The 18,098-nt window shown below is 44.0% G+C and overlaps 1 protein-coding gene and 1 long non-coding RNA gene across 4 annotated transcripts; both read right to left on the minus strand.

Moving 5' to 3' along the window:
• Window positions 1-3,561: 3,561 nt before the first annotated feature.
• LOC119275013 lies at window positions 3,562-8,576 on the minus strand. Of its 3 annotated transcripts, none has more exons than XR_005135408.1 (7): window positions 7,796-8,576; window positions 7,647-7,703; window positions 6,640-6,683; window positions 5,855-5,909; window positions 5,631-5,752; window positions 5,011-5,159; window positions 3,562-4,323 (listed from the first exon to the last, which is right to left on the minus strand). It is a non-coding gene; the product is annotated as an uncharacterized LOC119275013 (long non-coding RNA). The 3 variants fall into 3 exon arrangements; XR_005135409.1 differs by having other exon boundaries at window positions 3,565-3,784; XR_005135407.1 differs by lacking the exon at window positions 3,562-4,323 and having other exon boundaries at window positions 4,778-5,159.
• Window positions 8,577-14,584: 6,008 nt separating this feature from the next.
• LOC119280925 lies at window positions 14,585-15,477 on the minus strand. Its single transcript, XM_037561606.1, has one exon. The coding sequence runs from the start codon at window positions 15,437-15,439 to the stop codon at window positions 14,843-14,845; it is 597 nt and encodes a 198-aa protein (XP_037417503.1). The 5' UTR covers window positions 15,440-15,477; the 3' UTR covers window positions 14,585-14,842.
• Between the last annotated feature and the right edge of the window lie 2,621 nt (window positions 15,478-18,098).

An 18,098-nucleotide genomic window follows, 5' to 3' on the forward strand; every position in this document is an offset into this window, starting at 1 on the left:
TCTGGTCTTGCCTGAGCCGGAAAGTATGTGCCTGGATCTGCTGAGCCTGAACATCCAGAGCCGCCCGCTCTGCGGTTATCCTGACATCTTCCGCTGCTAGGTCTTCCTTAGCCTGCGCCATATCCAATTTTAGCTGTGCCACCTCCTCATCATGACGCACTACTAGAGAAAAGCTTACTAGTGGCGCTGGTTTTTTACATACCAGTAGCGCGGGCACCCCGCTACTTCTAGGGCGCTACAGCTATCATTTAACAGTAGCGCGTTTCTAAACAAGCGCTGCAGCTAAAATACTTATTAGTAGTGCCGCTTTCTCCACCAACACTACTACTACCATCACGTAGTAGTAGCGCCCTATTTTCTCCCCACGCTACAACTAGGCAAATAGAAATAAAAAATGAAAAAAGCAGTCAGGTGCAATATTCATGGAAATCAAGACAAGTCCGGTGCAAATAAACTAAGTTCACAGAACCATCTCACAAACATTAACGACAGTGCCACATTTAATATAACCACACAATCTCACAAACTCATATAGTAGTCAACAATGCATGGATAGATCATAGTTGATAAGTCTACTAGGTAGTCATACTAGCATATATATGGTTCAACAGCCACACGCATGCATATGTAGTTCTAGATGATGTCGATGACGACCATCATCCTCAAGCCTGGGCGGTGGGTGTTCCTGATAGTAATTAGGATTGCCTGTCCAACATGAAGATTCTTGCTGACGAGGAAGCTCTTCCACCCAACCGAGTTGAAGTGTGTGCGACCGTCCGTGTCCACGCCGTACGCACAAGTGGTGATGGAGCCCCTTGCGGTAAGGCGTATTCCAGCAGAGCCTTCTTCATCGGGCTTGATACCACAATTCTCAGATAGGCTCTTTGGCAATTTACACGAAGCATATATATCATCGGACTCTACACTAAGTATATATATCATCGGACTCTACACTAAGTATAACAATAAAGCATATAAGATTCACTAAGCATATAAGATTCAATAAGCATATAAGATTCACGAAGCATATATATCATCGGAGTCTACACTAAGTATAACAATAAAGCATATAATATTCACTAAGCACATAAGATTCACTAAGCATATAAGATTCACTTAGCATATATATCATCGGACTCTACACTAAGTATAACAATAAAGCATATAAGATTCACTAAGCATATATATCATCGGACTCTATACTAAGTATAACAATAAAGCATATAAGATTCACTAAGCATATATATCATCGGACTCTACACTAAGTATAACAATAAAGCATATCATCAAATTACTCTAAAAACTACCGTAAATGCAACATACCATGATATGCCGATCAACCATGGTACTTGTAAGGCGGGTCACGAATGGCACCCCGACGAAGTCAGCACGTGGGGGAATGATGTCCCATAGGTTGCACACCTCCTCCTCGCTCAACTTCATTCTTTGAGCTACAATGACATCACCGAGTGGGCCGTCATCATCCGCATCATCCTCATAATCTTCTTCTTCGTTGACATAAATCACGGCCAGCTTGGGTCTTTCAGCTCTAAAAGAGAAGCTGATCAACTCACCACCGGTGATATGCATGTTGTCCATGAAACGGACCCATCTATCTCCTCCCACCCACATCATCTTTCGTCCTTTCTTGATCTCCATAGTGTAGGGGGCCCAGGAGCCTCAAAGGTCACAGAGTCTCCAGTCAGATTGTTGAATTCTGACCTCACATTGCAAGGGGCGATCTGTGTACAAAAAGCAAAATGATATATACATGATGCATTAATGCCAATAACACAAAAAACAAAATAGTAGTTACTAGTTTCATATAATTTATTACCGCCGCATGAAGAAAACTAGACTCAAAGTAGATGCCAAACAGCGTGCCAGTTGCAAGGTTGCTGGCGCACCTTGACTTGCACCGTCGACATGGTGGTAGTGGTGGTGGCGCCATTTCCCTAAAGCAATATGATTAAAGGATTAACGATCCAAAAAGTAAACATAAAGTTTTGATAGAGTTCACATGGCAAGCAAAATAACAACTAAAAAGGAAACATAAAGTTTAGTCCAGGGGAACACTTTATCTATTCCCACATCCAAAAGTTGAACCAGCTTAGAATCTTCCAGAACACAATAAGTAAACATCCATTCCACCTTTGGCATCAGATGCACAATAATTAAAACTATAAAAGGCAAACACCCCCCTTTTCGATGAGATACAACTCTTTGTCTATCTGTGTTTTCTTTTTCTGAAATTTACCAAAAATGGGCTCACTAACAGCATCATAACAACTTCTTAGCTGCTAGTGGCAGTAGCCAAGAATTGAAACCCTCAACCGTCGCTGTCATATCAGAGCTAAAAAAATGCTCACGATTCTACGGTCGAGCACTATGGTTGTTCCAGTGCAGGAATGACAAGTAGTTAGAAGTACTACATCAATGATCCTAAATGTCAGAAACAATAGTCATGTATCGTGACAACGTGATACGATGGGACGCTCTCGTCCTCGGCCGATCACGTTAGCTAGCTTAGCTACTAGCTCCCGCCAGCACACCATCTTCAGGACGAGCGCGCCAGCCCTGGAAGATGCGGTTTGCCCGCTCAATTGTGGACAACGAAATCACGCCCTAGACGACACCAAGGCTCTAGGAGCGTATCTCGAAAGCACCCATTCAACCATTTCAGAAGGGGAGCCGATCCTACAACCACCATCGATAAACTTGAGCGTGTGAAGGCGTTCGCGCAACCACAGACGATGGATAATCATTCCCATTGCAGAAGCCTATCATCTACACAAAACGGCACATGGCAACCAATGCCGCCCATGGCTCCTCTCCGAGAAAAGCACGACATGGATGCCCCCCCTCTAAACCCTAGAACACTAGGCACCGCCGCCGCCGCCACTCCTCCAGGGGCAGTAGCCAAGAATTGAAACCCAAGTTTCAATTATATGTGCTAAAAGCCTCTACTTCTCTAGCTACTCACTACAAGAAATATGTCAACTTGTGACCTTGACTATTGGTCACTGAAAGGTCACTGTTTTTCATTTGCAACCTTGTTGTGACCAAAAACAGAAGGTCAAAAGCTGGCAGTCGTAAATTAAAATTAATGACCTTCTCTGTGAGAAGGTCGTAGACGTTTACGACCAAAACAGAAGGTCATTGAACGCATGACCTTTTGTTTTGGTCACTGGCTGTCTGCCCAAGCCACGTCAGATCCAACGTGGCAATCTGACGTGGCAAAACTATGACCAATTGAAAATGTCGTTACTTAGAATCAGCCCGATCCATTTCAGTGCTTTAGATGGGCCGAGCCCATTAATTCAGCCTTTTTAAGATATATTTTCTGTTAATTTTCTCTAGCTACATGAGCCTAGCCCAACAATTTGGCCTTTTATTTTCTAGGGCTTGGCCTTTTTGCCGGTCTATTGATTTTCTATTTTCAGCCATTTTATTTTACAGCTGGTCCCACCACAGATTGGTCCTACTTGTCATGCTTATCCCAAAATTGGTCCCACACATCAAAAAATTTAACTTTGCCAAACAACCATTATATCTTGGACTCCATTGTCAGGTTTCCATTTCACAGGTATTCAAACCACATACACAATAATTATTAGACCAGAGAGCAATCAAAATTGATCCAAAACAACAATACATTAGTCTATCATAATCATTACAGTATACTACAAGCCAGATATGCCTACTACTGCCTACAATTACAACACATAATATGCTACTACTTGTTGATATGCTTCACAGCTTCGGACTTCGATTCGCACTTCACCTGTGCAAAGGATAAGAATGAAAATATAAGAATAAGAATGTGTACAGAACATCAAACAATAGCCAATGAGGAATCCAATAACTTATAAGCAAGAATTGACAGGAAATGCCATGTAGATAAATAGTATGACTAACACTAACCAGTATATGTTCATGGAGTGAAATGTTCTCACTAGCTACGGTTTTTTTGGTATATAGTATACTGACATGTGCAACTCTAACTAAATTGATCATAGAAATGAAAAGTTCAGAATCCAGGCATGTCAAATTTTAAGCACCAATAGAACAGATCTAGCAAACCAGACTATAATCATCATGCATCAGGATTTATGGTTCTAGCAAAGCTGTAAGGAGATAGAGATACACGCATCAAGCATATCAGCTACTACAGAAGTAGCAAATAAACATTGATGGATTATCAATTGTGCATAGACCAATCAGCAACAGTAGGTAGTAGAAGAAGCAAAAGAGGGCGGGCCCTGTCTTGCAAGGAAGTCCCCTGATTGCAAGAACCAAAAAATAGCTGGTGGAGCACGGCCGCTGCAAATTGTGGAAAATTGTAGTTAATTCGCCATGGTATGTAGTCTGCACTATCCAAGAATACATGAATGATATATATAGTAAACAGACAGTGTAGGGAGCACTGCATAACTGTATGATACGTAAGCTAAAAAGCACTATGTAACTATATGAACTCTGTGCTAAAAGGTCTTTGGAAGTGTCTATCAGCAGACAAAATGGTAATTGGTGTACTCTGCTATTTTACCTACTATACACAAAACAGATTAAATGTCCATGGACAATTCTAGCAAACGCAAAAATAATATGATCAGTTCGGATCATTTCTGATTTTGCTTGCTCGCACACCAACCACAAACGTGATCACAGCCAAGTATTTAACCAGTTTGCCGCCAAGTTAAAGTTACTACTAACCAAAAGTGAATAATCAATTATTAATGATAATGAAGTTAATTGAACAATTTTTACACACGTATAATGGTGTGAATAGAGCAATAGAGCAATGCCCAATCCTTACACATGTATAATGGCGTGAATATGCAAGTTAGACCTAGATGTTACTAACAAGTGTTCTTTGCATAATTAATGAATAAGTGTAGTATTTGACTAGCCAGAATCAATCTTTGTGCATACATCCTGCCATGTTGTTCCTTGCCAAGTAAGCTCCCAAAAGCAGTATTAATAAAATTGAAACAGAATAACACATACAGGACTACAGGAACCACAACAAAAAAATTTCTGTTGCGAGTAAGCTGCTTGCCGTTGTCCATTTGCTCCCACCAAGTCAATCTATTATACATCCCCTGATCATCAGCGAATCGAGTTCCCTTCTTCCAGTGGAAGAAGTGGTATGTAATCTGAAATGAAGATTCAATTAGGAAAGCAATGACAATAGAGAAATAATTTCTCATAGTATGTTTCATGCTATAATCTAATGAGAAAAATAGCAATAATTTGTACTTCCAGAATTGAGGTTGGGCCAACTAGAACTGCAGTATTTACTGCCATAATGATTTCATGAATTTTGCCACTACATTATTATATTTAAAGTAGAAAAAGAATGATTAAATGCAGGCTATTTATTTGGCTATTATGAAACAGTAAACTTCAAACTAGAATACACTTTATTAGTTGGCAGGATTGGCGAATGTGTCGTAGCATTTGTAGCTAGGGGAGGCGAAGGGTGGGAAGATGCAAACAATCTCCCCCAATTCCTGACTGCACGAAGCAAGCAATCGAGGTAAACAAACACAACCCGCAAGCCTTCAGATCCATGGGAGTCAAGGACGTGTAAGCGAGGGAGGGAGGGGAGGGGGAGAGGCGGGTACCACGAAGTGGCCGAGGTTGACGAGCGTCCAGGCCATGCCTCCACGGCCATGTCCTGCTCCACCTTGACCTTCTCCCAGTTGTTCTTCTTGTTGTACATCCGGCACAACACCCATTCGTCCAGCTGCAATAGCCATACATCACGAAAAGAGAGGGTCAGCATCTACCTATCGATTGATCAGTATTGTTGATGAGCAAAGTGCAAACTGGAAGACATTGGGGTTACCTTGAGGGATCCGTTCTTGCCGGGAAAGTTTGCTTCAGCAAGTTTGCTTCCTCCTCTGTTAATCCACAAAAAAGAACACGTAAGTATGTCAGCCAACAGTACATACATATAGAACAAATAAGGATTTAAAGGATTATTTGTTTTTGGGGGGGGCTTTGATGCTAGATTAAGAAGATGCAAATGGGTAAATAATACGCAGTCGGAGCACAATCAATAAATACTCAATCACAGTAGACAATACTGGTAAGTATATACCGTAGGTCTCGTACAAACAGAATAATTACACACGACGAGGTGCATGAATGTCGCACCAAACACGGATACATGAATCAACATCTCACACCGGTACTGATCAGGCATGCATAACCTTAGGAGTATATACTGCAAGTGCGGACTAGCATCATGAAACAAACAGAGATTCAGAACAAGTCCTGGCTCTGAAATCCTTATAACCAGAGATTCATGTACCCAACTGAAGCAAAAAACAAGCAGCAGAAAGCCCCTCCTACTGACTGATTGCTCCAGAAAAAAGCCCCTCCACAGCCAGCAGTAATCATATTTGATTTATACGACCGAATTGAGCACAGGCAGTAGATCAGCCATTGCATAGCGACTGAATTCGAAATCTAACTGACAAACTAGGTGGAGCACTAGCCAAACTGACACGAAAACCAACACAGGGGCGATCACATTGTCATCACGACACCGAGCAAACACTGAAGACAGAAGGAAGTGACCAACACATGATCGAGTGGTAACAGAGAGGGGGGAGACGGGCAACTTACATCATCACTCAGGACTTCCACTTCTCACCACCGGCCTTGCCAATCTGCAATTCTACCCCAGACCAGATCAGGGCACAGAAATCATTTACTAGCATGGCTCCTACTTGCCACAGATATTACTTAGATCCACAGAACAGAAACCGCGTCAATAAAATGTATTCACTTCTCAATACCAACCTCTTACCCAAAAGAGTTGCATTGCAACCATACATACAGTATTAGTACCCTAAAGCCATGATACGGGGGCAAGAACTACGATCCTAGGTTGCGACACCTAAACAGGATATATAGTCAAATAAACATAAATGCCAGCAGAGTGAAGCTAGCAAGCTAGTACTAATAACGACAATAGTTTTGAATGCAGGGTTGATCCTAGCTAGCTAGTCCAACGTACAGAAGTGAAATGCAATCAAGCAATCAAGCAATTCTTGTGGTTAATCATGAACCTCAACTTGGTACTCCAGCTCCTAAAATCGTCAACCCAATTAATTGAGACAATCAAGGAATCTCCAGTTTCATAAACATAACAAACAGGCAAACAACTAAGCATCTATAAATCAGAAAGGTAACAACACAGGTACTACTGCCTATAGCAGTTTCAGCAACCAGTATTTGACAAACAGCAAACATGCAGAAATGTTACTCGAGCCACACATCATGAAAACAAAAGTAGCAAGTGAGACAAGCCAGGGAAACAAAAAAAGCATCGACGACATTAGCAATTCCAGTCGTTAATCATGAACCTCAATTTGGTACTGCAGCTCCCAAAGATCATCAACCCAATATAGACAATCAAGCCATCTCCAGTTTCATGAACATAACGGCTAAGGATCTAAGATAAATCAGTCTAGTAAAACAACACAGCAACGAGAATTTATAGCAGTATCAAGCAACCAGCATTTGACACGCAGCAAAGATGCAGCAACATTACTCCAGGCATGTCAGAAAAACGGAAATAGCAGAAACAATCAGCACAATAAAGCAAGCTTGAATGGTCAATCACGAACCTCTACTTGGTAATGCAGCTCCTCGAGGGCCTCCACCAGGTCACGTTCATCAAGCGTCTGTTCAAACCAACATGAATCTGAGAACGCAAGCAGCAGCAGGTACTTTGGCAACACAGAAGGGTACATGTAACACGGGAGACGAGACGCACCTTCTTCAGGCGGCGCCGAAGGCCTCCCCAGAAACCGTTGGCCTGCTCATGCTCGGATCCGCGCGCGCCACGCCCACCACGTGCGCTCCCTCCATGCCCATGCCCATGCCCGGCGCCGTCTCCGCCGGACCTCCCGCCGTATGAGCCTTCCCTGTGGTATGAGCCCTGCCCACCCTCGCCGGTCCTCCCGCCGCAAGAGCCTCCCGCCTGGTATGAGCCATGCCCACCCTCGCCGGTCCTCCCGCTGTAAGAGCCTCCCCCCTTGTATGAGCCACGCCCGTCCTCGCCGGTGGATCCATCGCTCCTCACCACGTGACCTCCCCTCACAGCCGGGCCGCCACCTCCGCCGCCGGCCCGGCCACCACCTTAGCAGATGCGGCTGACGAGGGCCGCGCACAACCTGCCCTCGATTCTCCCAAGCGCAGGCGCCAACGAATAGGAGCGCGGGGCCTAGCTCCGCCGAAGGCCCGCGCGGGCATCCCCGGGAGGCGGCAGGAGCGAGATCTGGTCCTCGGTGCTGGCCTCGCCCTGACTCGCCGCCGCCGCCACCGCTGCTCCTCCTCCGCCTTGAGCTTCCCGCACGCGTCTCTGGTCCTCGGTCGCGATGACGACTGGGCTACCCAAGGAGGAGGGGAAGAGGAGTGGGGTGGGAGCAGTTGGAGGCGGCGGCGGATCGTAGTCGGAGAGAGAGGTTGGGGGCGGCGGCTCCACCAGATCGGAGCAAGGGAGAGAAGAGGGGCTCGCTGGTGGAGGCGGGGGAGGGAGGGAGAGAAAGAATGGAGGCGGGGGGCTGGGTAGAAAATGTCCATGAGGACTGACCTAGGGTTTTGGCTCGGGTGGGTTTGGGCCGTTGGATCCGGAAGTATCCGACGGTGGTTGATGCGTGATCCGCGTGATATGCTCATGGTCCAATCAGAACGCAGCAAACCATTTGATGACCTTATGATCATATAAATTGGTCGTGATCGATTCAAGATAAAAAAATTCATTCCATTTTTCAGTGCTCAAAATGAGTTTTTTTTATGAAAGTCCTATCAAATATTTGTTCAAATGATATCATATTTTGCACAAGTTTACATCATGAATTTGCAAACAATATTGACAAAGGGAGTTTTCATTTTCTTTGCATGAAAAATCAATTTTCCTTTTTTCAAGTGCACAAAATAAGTTTTTTTGTGAAGGACCTATAATATATTTGTTGTAAAATTGTACCAAATCAATTTTATAGAATATTAGGACATATTTAATGCACAATTGACCAAATTGTTAGGTGTTAAATGTTTTTATCCACCTCTGGTGGAAAAGACAAATTTCCGCCGATTCAGCTGGAAGCGGGTCAAATTTGAACAGCAGCTGCCTTATAGTTTGCTCTTTATTTTTTCTAAAAATCATTTTAGGTACATAAGTATCTATTTAATCAGAGAAACACCAAAAAAATTCTAAGATTCAACCACTAGCTAGGAACGGTCATTCTCGCCGTTTTGACCGCATTTTGAAAAGGGCATAAAAAATTCAAAAAAAATCAAAAAAATGGGAAAACCTTCGCATTGTGTCATTATATGTGACCAAGTTATCAGGAAAAATTATAAACTTGTAATACGGCAATTATTTTATAAAATGTTCTCAGAAATGAGATATCATGCATGAAGATTCATGGGTTTCAAGCCAAATGATCAATCTTATGGCCACATTCATGGCACAGTTTCTTCAAATGATATCATATTTTGCACAAGTTTACATCGTGGATTTGCAAACACTATTGACAAAGGGAGTTTTCATTTTCTTTGCATGAAAAATCAATTTTCCATTTTTTGAGTGCACAAAATAAGTTTTTTTTGTGAAGGACCTATAATATATTTGTTGTAAAATTGTACCAAATCAAATTTATAAAATATTAGGACATATTTAATGCACAATTGACCAAATAGTTAGGTGTTAAAAGTTTTTATCCACCTCTGGTGAAAAAGACAAATTTTCGCCGATTCAATTGGAAGCGGGTCAAATTTGAACTACAGCTGCCTTATAGTTTGCTCTTTATTTTTTTCAAAAATCATTCCTAGGTACATAAGTATCTATTTAATCAGAGAAACATCAAAAAATTCCAATATTCAACCACTAGCTAGGAACGGTCATTCCCGCCGTTTTGACCGCATTTTGAAACGGGCATAAAAAATTCAAAAAAACAAAAAATTGGGAAACCTTCGCATTGTGTCATTATATGTGACCAAGTTTCCAGGAAAAATAATAAACTTTTAATACGGTAATTATTTTTAAAAAGTGTTCTCAGAAATGAGCTATCATGCATGAAGATTCATGGCTTTCAAGCCAAATGATCAATCTTATGGCCACATTCATGGCATAGTTTCTTCAAATGATCTCACATTGTGCACAAGGGTGCATCTTCGAATTCCAGACAATGTTTCCTAAGGGAGTTTTCATTTTCTTTGCACAGAAAATTCATTTTCCATTTTCCGAGTGCCTGAAATGAGTTTTTTTGGTGAAGGACCTATTATATATTTGTTGTAAAATTGGACCAGATCAATTTTATAAAATACTAGGCCATATTTAATGCACAATTGATAAAATGGTTGGGTGCCAAAAGTTTTGATCCACCTGTAAAAAAGACAAATTCTTGCCGATTCAGTTGGAAGCGGGTCAAATTTGAACTGCAGCTGCCTCATAGTTTGCTATTTATTTTTTGCAAAAATCATTTATAGGTACATAAGTATCTATTTAATCAGAGAAACATCAAAAAAATTCAATATTCAACCACTAGCTTGGAACGGTTAAGCCCGCCGTTTTGACCGCATTTTGAAACGGGCATAAAAAATTCAAAAAAATCAAAAATTGCAAAACCTTCGCATTGTGTCATTATATGTGACCAAGTTTCCAGGAAAAATAATAAACTTGTAATACGACAATTATTTTCAAAAAGTGTTCTCAGAAATGAGCTATCATGAATGAAGATTCATGGTTTTCAAGGCAAATGATCAATCCTATGGCCACATTCATGACATAGTTTGTTTAAATAATCTCATATTGTGCACAAGGGCGCATCTTGGAATTCCAAACAATGTTGCCTAAGGGAGTTTTCATTTTCTTTGCACGGAAAATTCATTTTCCATTTTCCGAGTGCTTGGAATGAGTTTTTTTGTGAAGGACCTACCATATATTTGTTGTAAAATTGGACCAGATCAATTTTCTAAAATACTAGGCCATATTTAATGCACAATTGACAAAATGGTTGGGTGTCAAAAGTTTTTGATCCACCTCTGGTGAAAAGTACAAATTCTCGCCGATTCAGTTGGAAGCGGGTCAAATTTGAACTGCAGCTGCCTCATAGTTTGCTATTTATTTTTTCTAAAAATCATTTATAGGTACATAAGTACCTATTTAATCATAAATACATGGTTTGGTGGCGATACGTCGAGGTTTGGACGATGGCCGAGGGCCCCAACTCTAGAGCGCGTAAACTCGCATGCCCGCCGCGTGGTCACCGTGTGACTATGGCGTTGCCATTTGTTCTGGGTGGCCTAGGCATGTCTAGTGGGTTGGGCACTCCCCAGGTAGGTGCTAGGAAGAAAATCACAACATAAGATTCTCACGAGGAGACCGATCGATGCTCAAACATGAATAAGCAGCCAAGTGTTTGATTAGTGGTACGGGAAATGCACATGGCTAATGGGCGTGATTTTTGGATGAGGATGACCAATTACTAAGGAGACTGTCTTCACAAATTTTCAGCTCAAAAGGAGGAGCCTAGGTGGTACTTGATTTGCAAAGTACAACACTCGACATAAATACGAATGTTGAAGCTGGGCTCAAAATAATGAATGGATTGAGCTGGAATTTGGTGGAGGATGGTTATTTGGGCATAGGAAAGCACCGTAGAAAATGGATACCATTTGGACGTGCCAATGTGGTACTTCCTTCACAAAGTATTTTTCTGAACAATATAGGAAAATGAATATTTTTGAATTATTTTTGAACTAGGCAAGGACGGTTTTTTACATATTTGGCGAAGATATGACCCAAGGAATTTATGAGATTTTTTGGGGAATTTTGGGAATGACAGAAATATAGGTTGCTTCACAACCTAGGGCAAAAACTGCCACATGGACATGACACATAGGCAAAACTGATGAGGTGGCACCTAGTCATAGCAACCCACCATAATTTATAAGGTTATGACCATCTATATTGGTCATGATCAGCTAGAAATAAGGCAGCAGACCAGTGCTATATGCTTTATGACCATTTCGTGTAAGGAAATTACGACCTTTCTGACCAAAATGGTCGTTATAGTTTACAGTTTGGAGCCCCCCGAATAGCTTTTGACCAATTGGTTTGAAATGGTCATAGATCTATGACCAATTCTTCCAGGGTCACTGACAGAAGGTCACTAGTTGACATATTTCTTGTAGTGACTTCTCTCTACTCTCTCCTAAGTTTCGGTGAGCAACAAAAAGCCTCTACTTCTCTCACCTAACCCCTCTCTCTACTCTCTCCCCAATCACGCGAGGAGCATGTCGCATCGAAGCGCGGAGCCACCGTGCAATCCCTAAATCCCAAAACATGGCGAGCCGCCGTGGAAAATCGATTGGAGCCTAGCTAGTGTGGCGCGCAGGGAGGAGGAGATTGAGGGGTACTTACGGGGCTGGAGCGTCGGAGGAGGCTCGAGGCTACCGCGCGTGGTGGCTGCACATGGCACCGTTGACAGGGGTGAGGCGGCTGGGGACGAACCCTAACCGCGGCAGCGTCGTCGGGCGGAGGGGATCGATTGTGAGAGTGAGGGGTGCGGGGCGCTCGGGCCGGTTTTCTTTTGCTCTAGTAGTAGCGCTGGTAGAGGCCGGCACTACTGCTAAGCCCACTAGCTGTAGCGCCCGTTCAAAACAAACGCTACAGCTAAGTGGGCTATTGTTTTTGCCCTGCGGCTCATGTAATAGTAGTGCGGCCCAAGCAAACAAACGCTGCTGTTATATATTAGCAGTAGCATGTTTTCTGTCCAGCGCTACTGGTAAATACTAGTAGCGTGGGGTCATAAACAGGTGCTACTGGTAAACTTCTATCTATAAGCATTTTCCTAGTAGTGACAAGCTTGGTCCGCCGGGTTGACCACGGCGGTTAACAGAGTGGTCAGCTTATCTTTCAGATCCATCAACACCTAAGCCGGCGAGTGCACAGGGCCTCCTGCCCCGTCTGCTACTGCCCCGGGGGCCATGGCTGCCGCAGTTGTGGAGTTTTGGATAGGTTGTGTGCCGGCCATGAAGATCCCAACCCGGCTCGGCGGCTCGAAGCAATACGAAATACTGATGCGATCGGAACAGCCCCCGAGCCCGCCGACTTGCAGTTGATACAATGAATCTGTCTCTTCTGTGGATGACCCGCCATCAGAGTAGATGGTCGTCTCACCGCCAGATGCCGATCTTTCAGAGAGCTCTTCATGGATGCATCCCACGAAGGCATGCTTCACAGCAGGCGGAGCCCGGGCGGGTTTCGCGCGCTGAGCCGTTTCGACGAGGTCGGTGCAGATGTCCGGCTCAGGTCCCGGCTCGCCGATCTTGCCGCCCTCGGGGCCCCAGCCTGCGTCGTCCATGTAGAGCTTGCCGCGACGACTCTTGGTCATCCGGTCCACAGCGTATCCCTTGAGCCCTTTGAAGCTGCCCTTCAAGAACTCAAATCCACCGTGCGCTGGCCCCACGGTGGGCGCCAACTGTCGTGGAATTGTCACGACAGATGTCCTAGTGAAAGGACTTAGTCGTGGAGCCATCGCAACTAGGAAGCTTGAAGGGGTTAATCGGGACAAAGGACACGAGGTTTATACTGGTTCGGCCCCTTACGGTGAAGGTAAAAGCCTACGGTCCAGTTTTGAGTGGGATTGCTGATGTCTCGATAAACAGGGAGCAAACCGCTTGACCTAGCTCTCGAGTTGATGTTACTTGCCCTGAACCGCCGCCTGGTCGTCCCTTTATATACAGAGGCCGACACCCTGCGGCTCTACAGAGTCACGGCCGGCTCATAAACAGTGTCCGGCTCGGTCTATTAATATTTCTTGTCTTACAGTACAAGTCATGTCATACATGGCGGTTTTAACACTACATGCCTTAAGTCGTCTCTGGGCCATGGGCCTTAAACTAAACTGCCATCCATGGCCTGGGTCTTGGGCTTCAAGAACACTTGCAAGTACGACCAGGCCCCTCCCGAGCGGGTCATACCAATAGTTATATCTCCAGCAGTTCGCATGTGAACCGGCCCTTTAGTCCCGGTTCTAGAACAGGGGCTAAAGGGCCTCTAGATCCGGAACAAATGGGCCGTTTTCTACAAGTGTAAGGACCCGCAAAGCAGTATGGAAAATCAGTGTAAGTTTTACAGCCCAAAGCGACGATCCAAGCTCCATTCGATGCCTACCCGACTTTGCTTTTACCGGGTTGTGTTTTACGCGGTTAGTCTAGCTACTTGGAAACGACAACCCAGGCCATAATTCCTGCGTCTTCGTCCTTCATTGTTGGCTGTATGCCTCTTTACATCAAAATATAGCGTCAGGCCATAATTCGTGCGTCTTCGTCCTTGATTGTTGGCTGTATGCCTCTTTACATCAAAATATAGCTACTTCATGCGTTGCACTCGCACTACTTACTATACCACTAGTACGTTTTGCAGTAGTGCATGTGCATGCATGCAACTGGAAACATGTTTTGCCATCTTCTGTGACTGTGAATCAAAAAAGTTCTGAAGCTCAGGGCACGCCAATCATGATTTATCGATCATGCATTCAACTGACATAGGGGATTGGGTTTAAAGAAGGTTGTAGAAATAAGTGGCTAGTAGCTGTACAAGCTACAGACCGATGTACGTACGTGCAGTGCGGTTCTGTCATCGCCGAATCTTTGATCACATTCGTCTACACCCTAATCACAGATCGACAAATATGACACCTGAACCTCTTGATCCACGGAAAGCCGAGGCCGGGAAAAAGTAAATTCGTGCATGCAAGTACCGATGAACAAAACACAAGAGAGATTGGTGATTGCGATGCCGCACGCGCGATCAGCCATGAAGAAGCATCGAGGCGTCGAAGAACTGGGCGACAATGGCCGGGCGCATCCGCTCCACCGCGGCCTCCGCCATGGCCAGATTGTCGATGGCGCCGCGCAGGAGCTGCTCGGCCGCGGGTGCCCAGACGTGGGCGACTGCTCGCGGCGATGGCGGCCTGAGCATGACGTGGAACACGCCGAGGGCCGCATGGCCGTGCGACTTGGTGGAGTGTAGGCACTGCAGCGCTGTCTCCGCGTGGCGGGCAGCGTCGGCGTGGTGGAGTTGCCACCTGTCCCACCACCACGGCGCGTTGGCCTGGAGCCCGATGTGCGCAACGCAGAGGGAGAAGACGGTGCCCAGTACGGCGTGGAACCTGCTGATGCGCTTGATCCGGCCGATGGCGAGGTCCATGATGAGGCCGCCTGCTGAAGCGCCCTGGCCGGCGTTGGGCAAGGGATGCACGCCCGGGCGGAATCTGCGGCAGTCCTCGGCGGCCAGGCTGTACTGCTGGCGGGCGTCAATGATGGTCTCGACTACTGCATTCGTCCCGTTGATGTAGGTAAAGCTGCGAGCCGACGCCTGCGCCGCCGTGTTCCTCCACTGCTCCATTGCCGGCGTCGGCTCTCTCTCTCTCTCTCTCTCTCTCTCTCTCTCTCTGTGTGTGTGTGTGTGTGTGACGCTCAGCTATTTGTTACTTGTGCTTCTCGTGGTCAGCTGAGGCTATTTGTACCGCAGCATCCGCCGGCCGGCGAGGTAGTTTCTGGAGACGGTGTGGGGCCCTGCAGGACGCACCAGTGCACCACACGTCCGAGTGAAACTGTTGTTGTCACGCTGTATCATCTCGCTCCCACGTAAGAATCCATCGCCGGGGCACGAGTAGCGAGCTAACCTAGCTAGTGACCCACTGAACCTCTGGTCCCATCTACGAGGGACCCACATGTCAGTGAACATGTTGTGTCATGCCACTGGTAGGTTGCTAAGTTGGGGGCCTGTCCAGGTTGGCTATTTCAGCGAGAAGGGCCGCCAGGACGGAGACAGGGAACAAGAGGGCATCTATATGTCAGTTTCCTTAAATTATTTTCCGGGTACATGTGCTGCTCAAGTACATAGAAAATTCAACCCAACACTAGGGCTCGCTGCACTGAGCTGAGCTGATTGAAACAAAGCCTCGTGACTACATGCATGTGCAAGCCTACACTCGTCTGCACGCACGCTCGGTGGTGATTACATGCATCTGCATGCCTACACTCATTTTGCCCTGACTTCAATAATTGTACTACTTTGACTTGGGCTAGTCATAGTGACAGTAACTTAGATAATAACATAACACATTCTAAGACAAATTTATTTATATGGTATGGAGTTAATGAGTAGACAGATACTTGTGGTAACATAATATGTTACTCTAACATAACACACCCCAAGGTAAAATGAGTATATCTCAATTAATAAATGATTGCATGTTATTATCCATACTAAGGCCTCCTTTGCTTCATAGGTAGGAAAATCGTAGGAATGGAAAAGTCATAGAAAATGAGATGACATGTATATCAAATCCTATGAGTAGAAATAGAAATGGAGATGCCCTTTGATTCACATCATAGGATTTTTTTTTCCATTGAGTCTAGGCTAATGTTTAATTTTCTATGAAATTTATAGGATGGGAAGAATTCCTCCGTAGGAATAGGATTCCATTCCTACAAACCAAAGGGCTCTAAAGGAATTTTTCCTATAAAAATCCTATCCTATGAAATTCCTACATGATTCTTCTAAACCAAAGGAGGCCTAAGGTAGTAAGTTACTAAGGTAGTAATATAGACTAGTAACGTATGCATGTTACTAGTCTAAGTTATTCCCCACTATGACCAGCCTTAATTAGAAACGAATTTGCAAACATGACAGGTAATCACAAACATTGACACTCGCCGCTGGTTCAAATCTGTGTCTCCCTTATCTACCTAACATAAAATGTATAACAGTATTTTCTGTTCCTAACGAGAAAATAACATATTTTTATTATTCTAGTAGAAATCATCTGGAATATATGTAAGCACACGTAATATATTTGCTGTTATCCGAGGTGAATTTGTCTGCATCGTTCTTTCTAAGGAAACTATTTTTTAAATATTCAACATAAAATGGTTTAAAAGTTAACAAAAAAAATTCCATGTTACATAACAACGTCAACAAAGGAAAGCTTTCTTCCTCATGAAGAAAGAATTATGGGAATAGTTTACCCCTTGGAGAAGCAACAACAAGTTATTTTTAAAATATTGTACTACTATACCTAACATGAACAAATCATAAAAGCATCTATCAAAGTCTTCTCTTTTATGCTTGGGTGCGCTAGGTGCATGCAAATTTCTGTGTTGTTTCGACATTCAAGGAGCTCATGGCAAATAAAACAAATTTTGGCTCACAAAAAAAACCAAACTTTTTCTCCTAGAGCTTCTCGGATGTTATTTGACCAAAAAAATTACAAGCACCTAGCACACCCAAGCATCTTGTTACCACAATTTCAGATATTTTTTTGAATTGGTTTGCTATTTTTTAAATTTTTGTTCATTGGTCAAACCTGGTCAACCGTACCCAATCAGACCCGGTTAACGTGCTCAAAATCTGGTTTTGGACCAAACTTATCCGGTTTTGAGACTTGAAGGATCAAATGTTTACCAAAAAATCTTGAGGAACCAAGTTCATACTTTTGGTGAACTTGAGGGACCAGAAACATACTTTTATCTAAAAAAAATACTTCTTCTCTGATACATATTAATTGTGGCTCAAACAGATGTATCTAGAATTAATACGTCTATAGATACATCTGTTTTAGTGACAGGTAATATTCGTGAGTGGGACTACCACAGAATCTACCATGGCATACATAGTCTTCGCCAATAACAAAGCTTTTTACACTGTTGATTCAAACACAATATCCTCACTAATATAATTATTCAAGAAAACAAAAAAGTTTAAGTTAAACCAGGATTCAGTTTGAGCGCACATGTTGGACAGATCGGTGTTGCCCTCACCTTGGTCTCGGCCACCGGCTGCTTGTACTCATGCGTTGGGATATGCGACTTGCCGAGCGCCCGATGGCCAATAGAATCAAGGAATCGATTATACATGCGGGCAAGGCTACCGTTGTGTTTTTCGGGCAGGACATTTTTTTTGAACATCAGTACAAACACAAGTACAATTAAACGAACAATCCTGCTAGCCTCCATTTCTATGTGGCGGCGTCGCAATTCCGCTAGTTCTCTCATGAGGG

This window comes from Triticum dicoccoides, chromosome 3B, assembly GCF_002162155.2.
Source record: "Triticum dicoccoides isolate Atlit2015 ecotype Zavitan chromosome 3B, WEW_v2.0, whole genome shotgun sequence".
In the NCBI taxonomy this organism is placed as follows: domain Eukaryota; kingdom Viridiplantae; phylum Streptophyta; class Magnoliopsida; order Poales; family Poaceae; genus Triticum; species Triticum dicoccoides.

Coding starts and splice junctions, on each gene's coding strand:
- LOC119280925 (XM_037561606.1), bottom strand. CDS start 15,439: ATGGAGCAGTGGAGGAACACGGCGGCGCAGGCGTCGGCTCGCAGCTTT.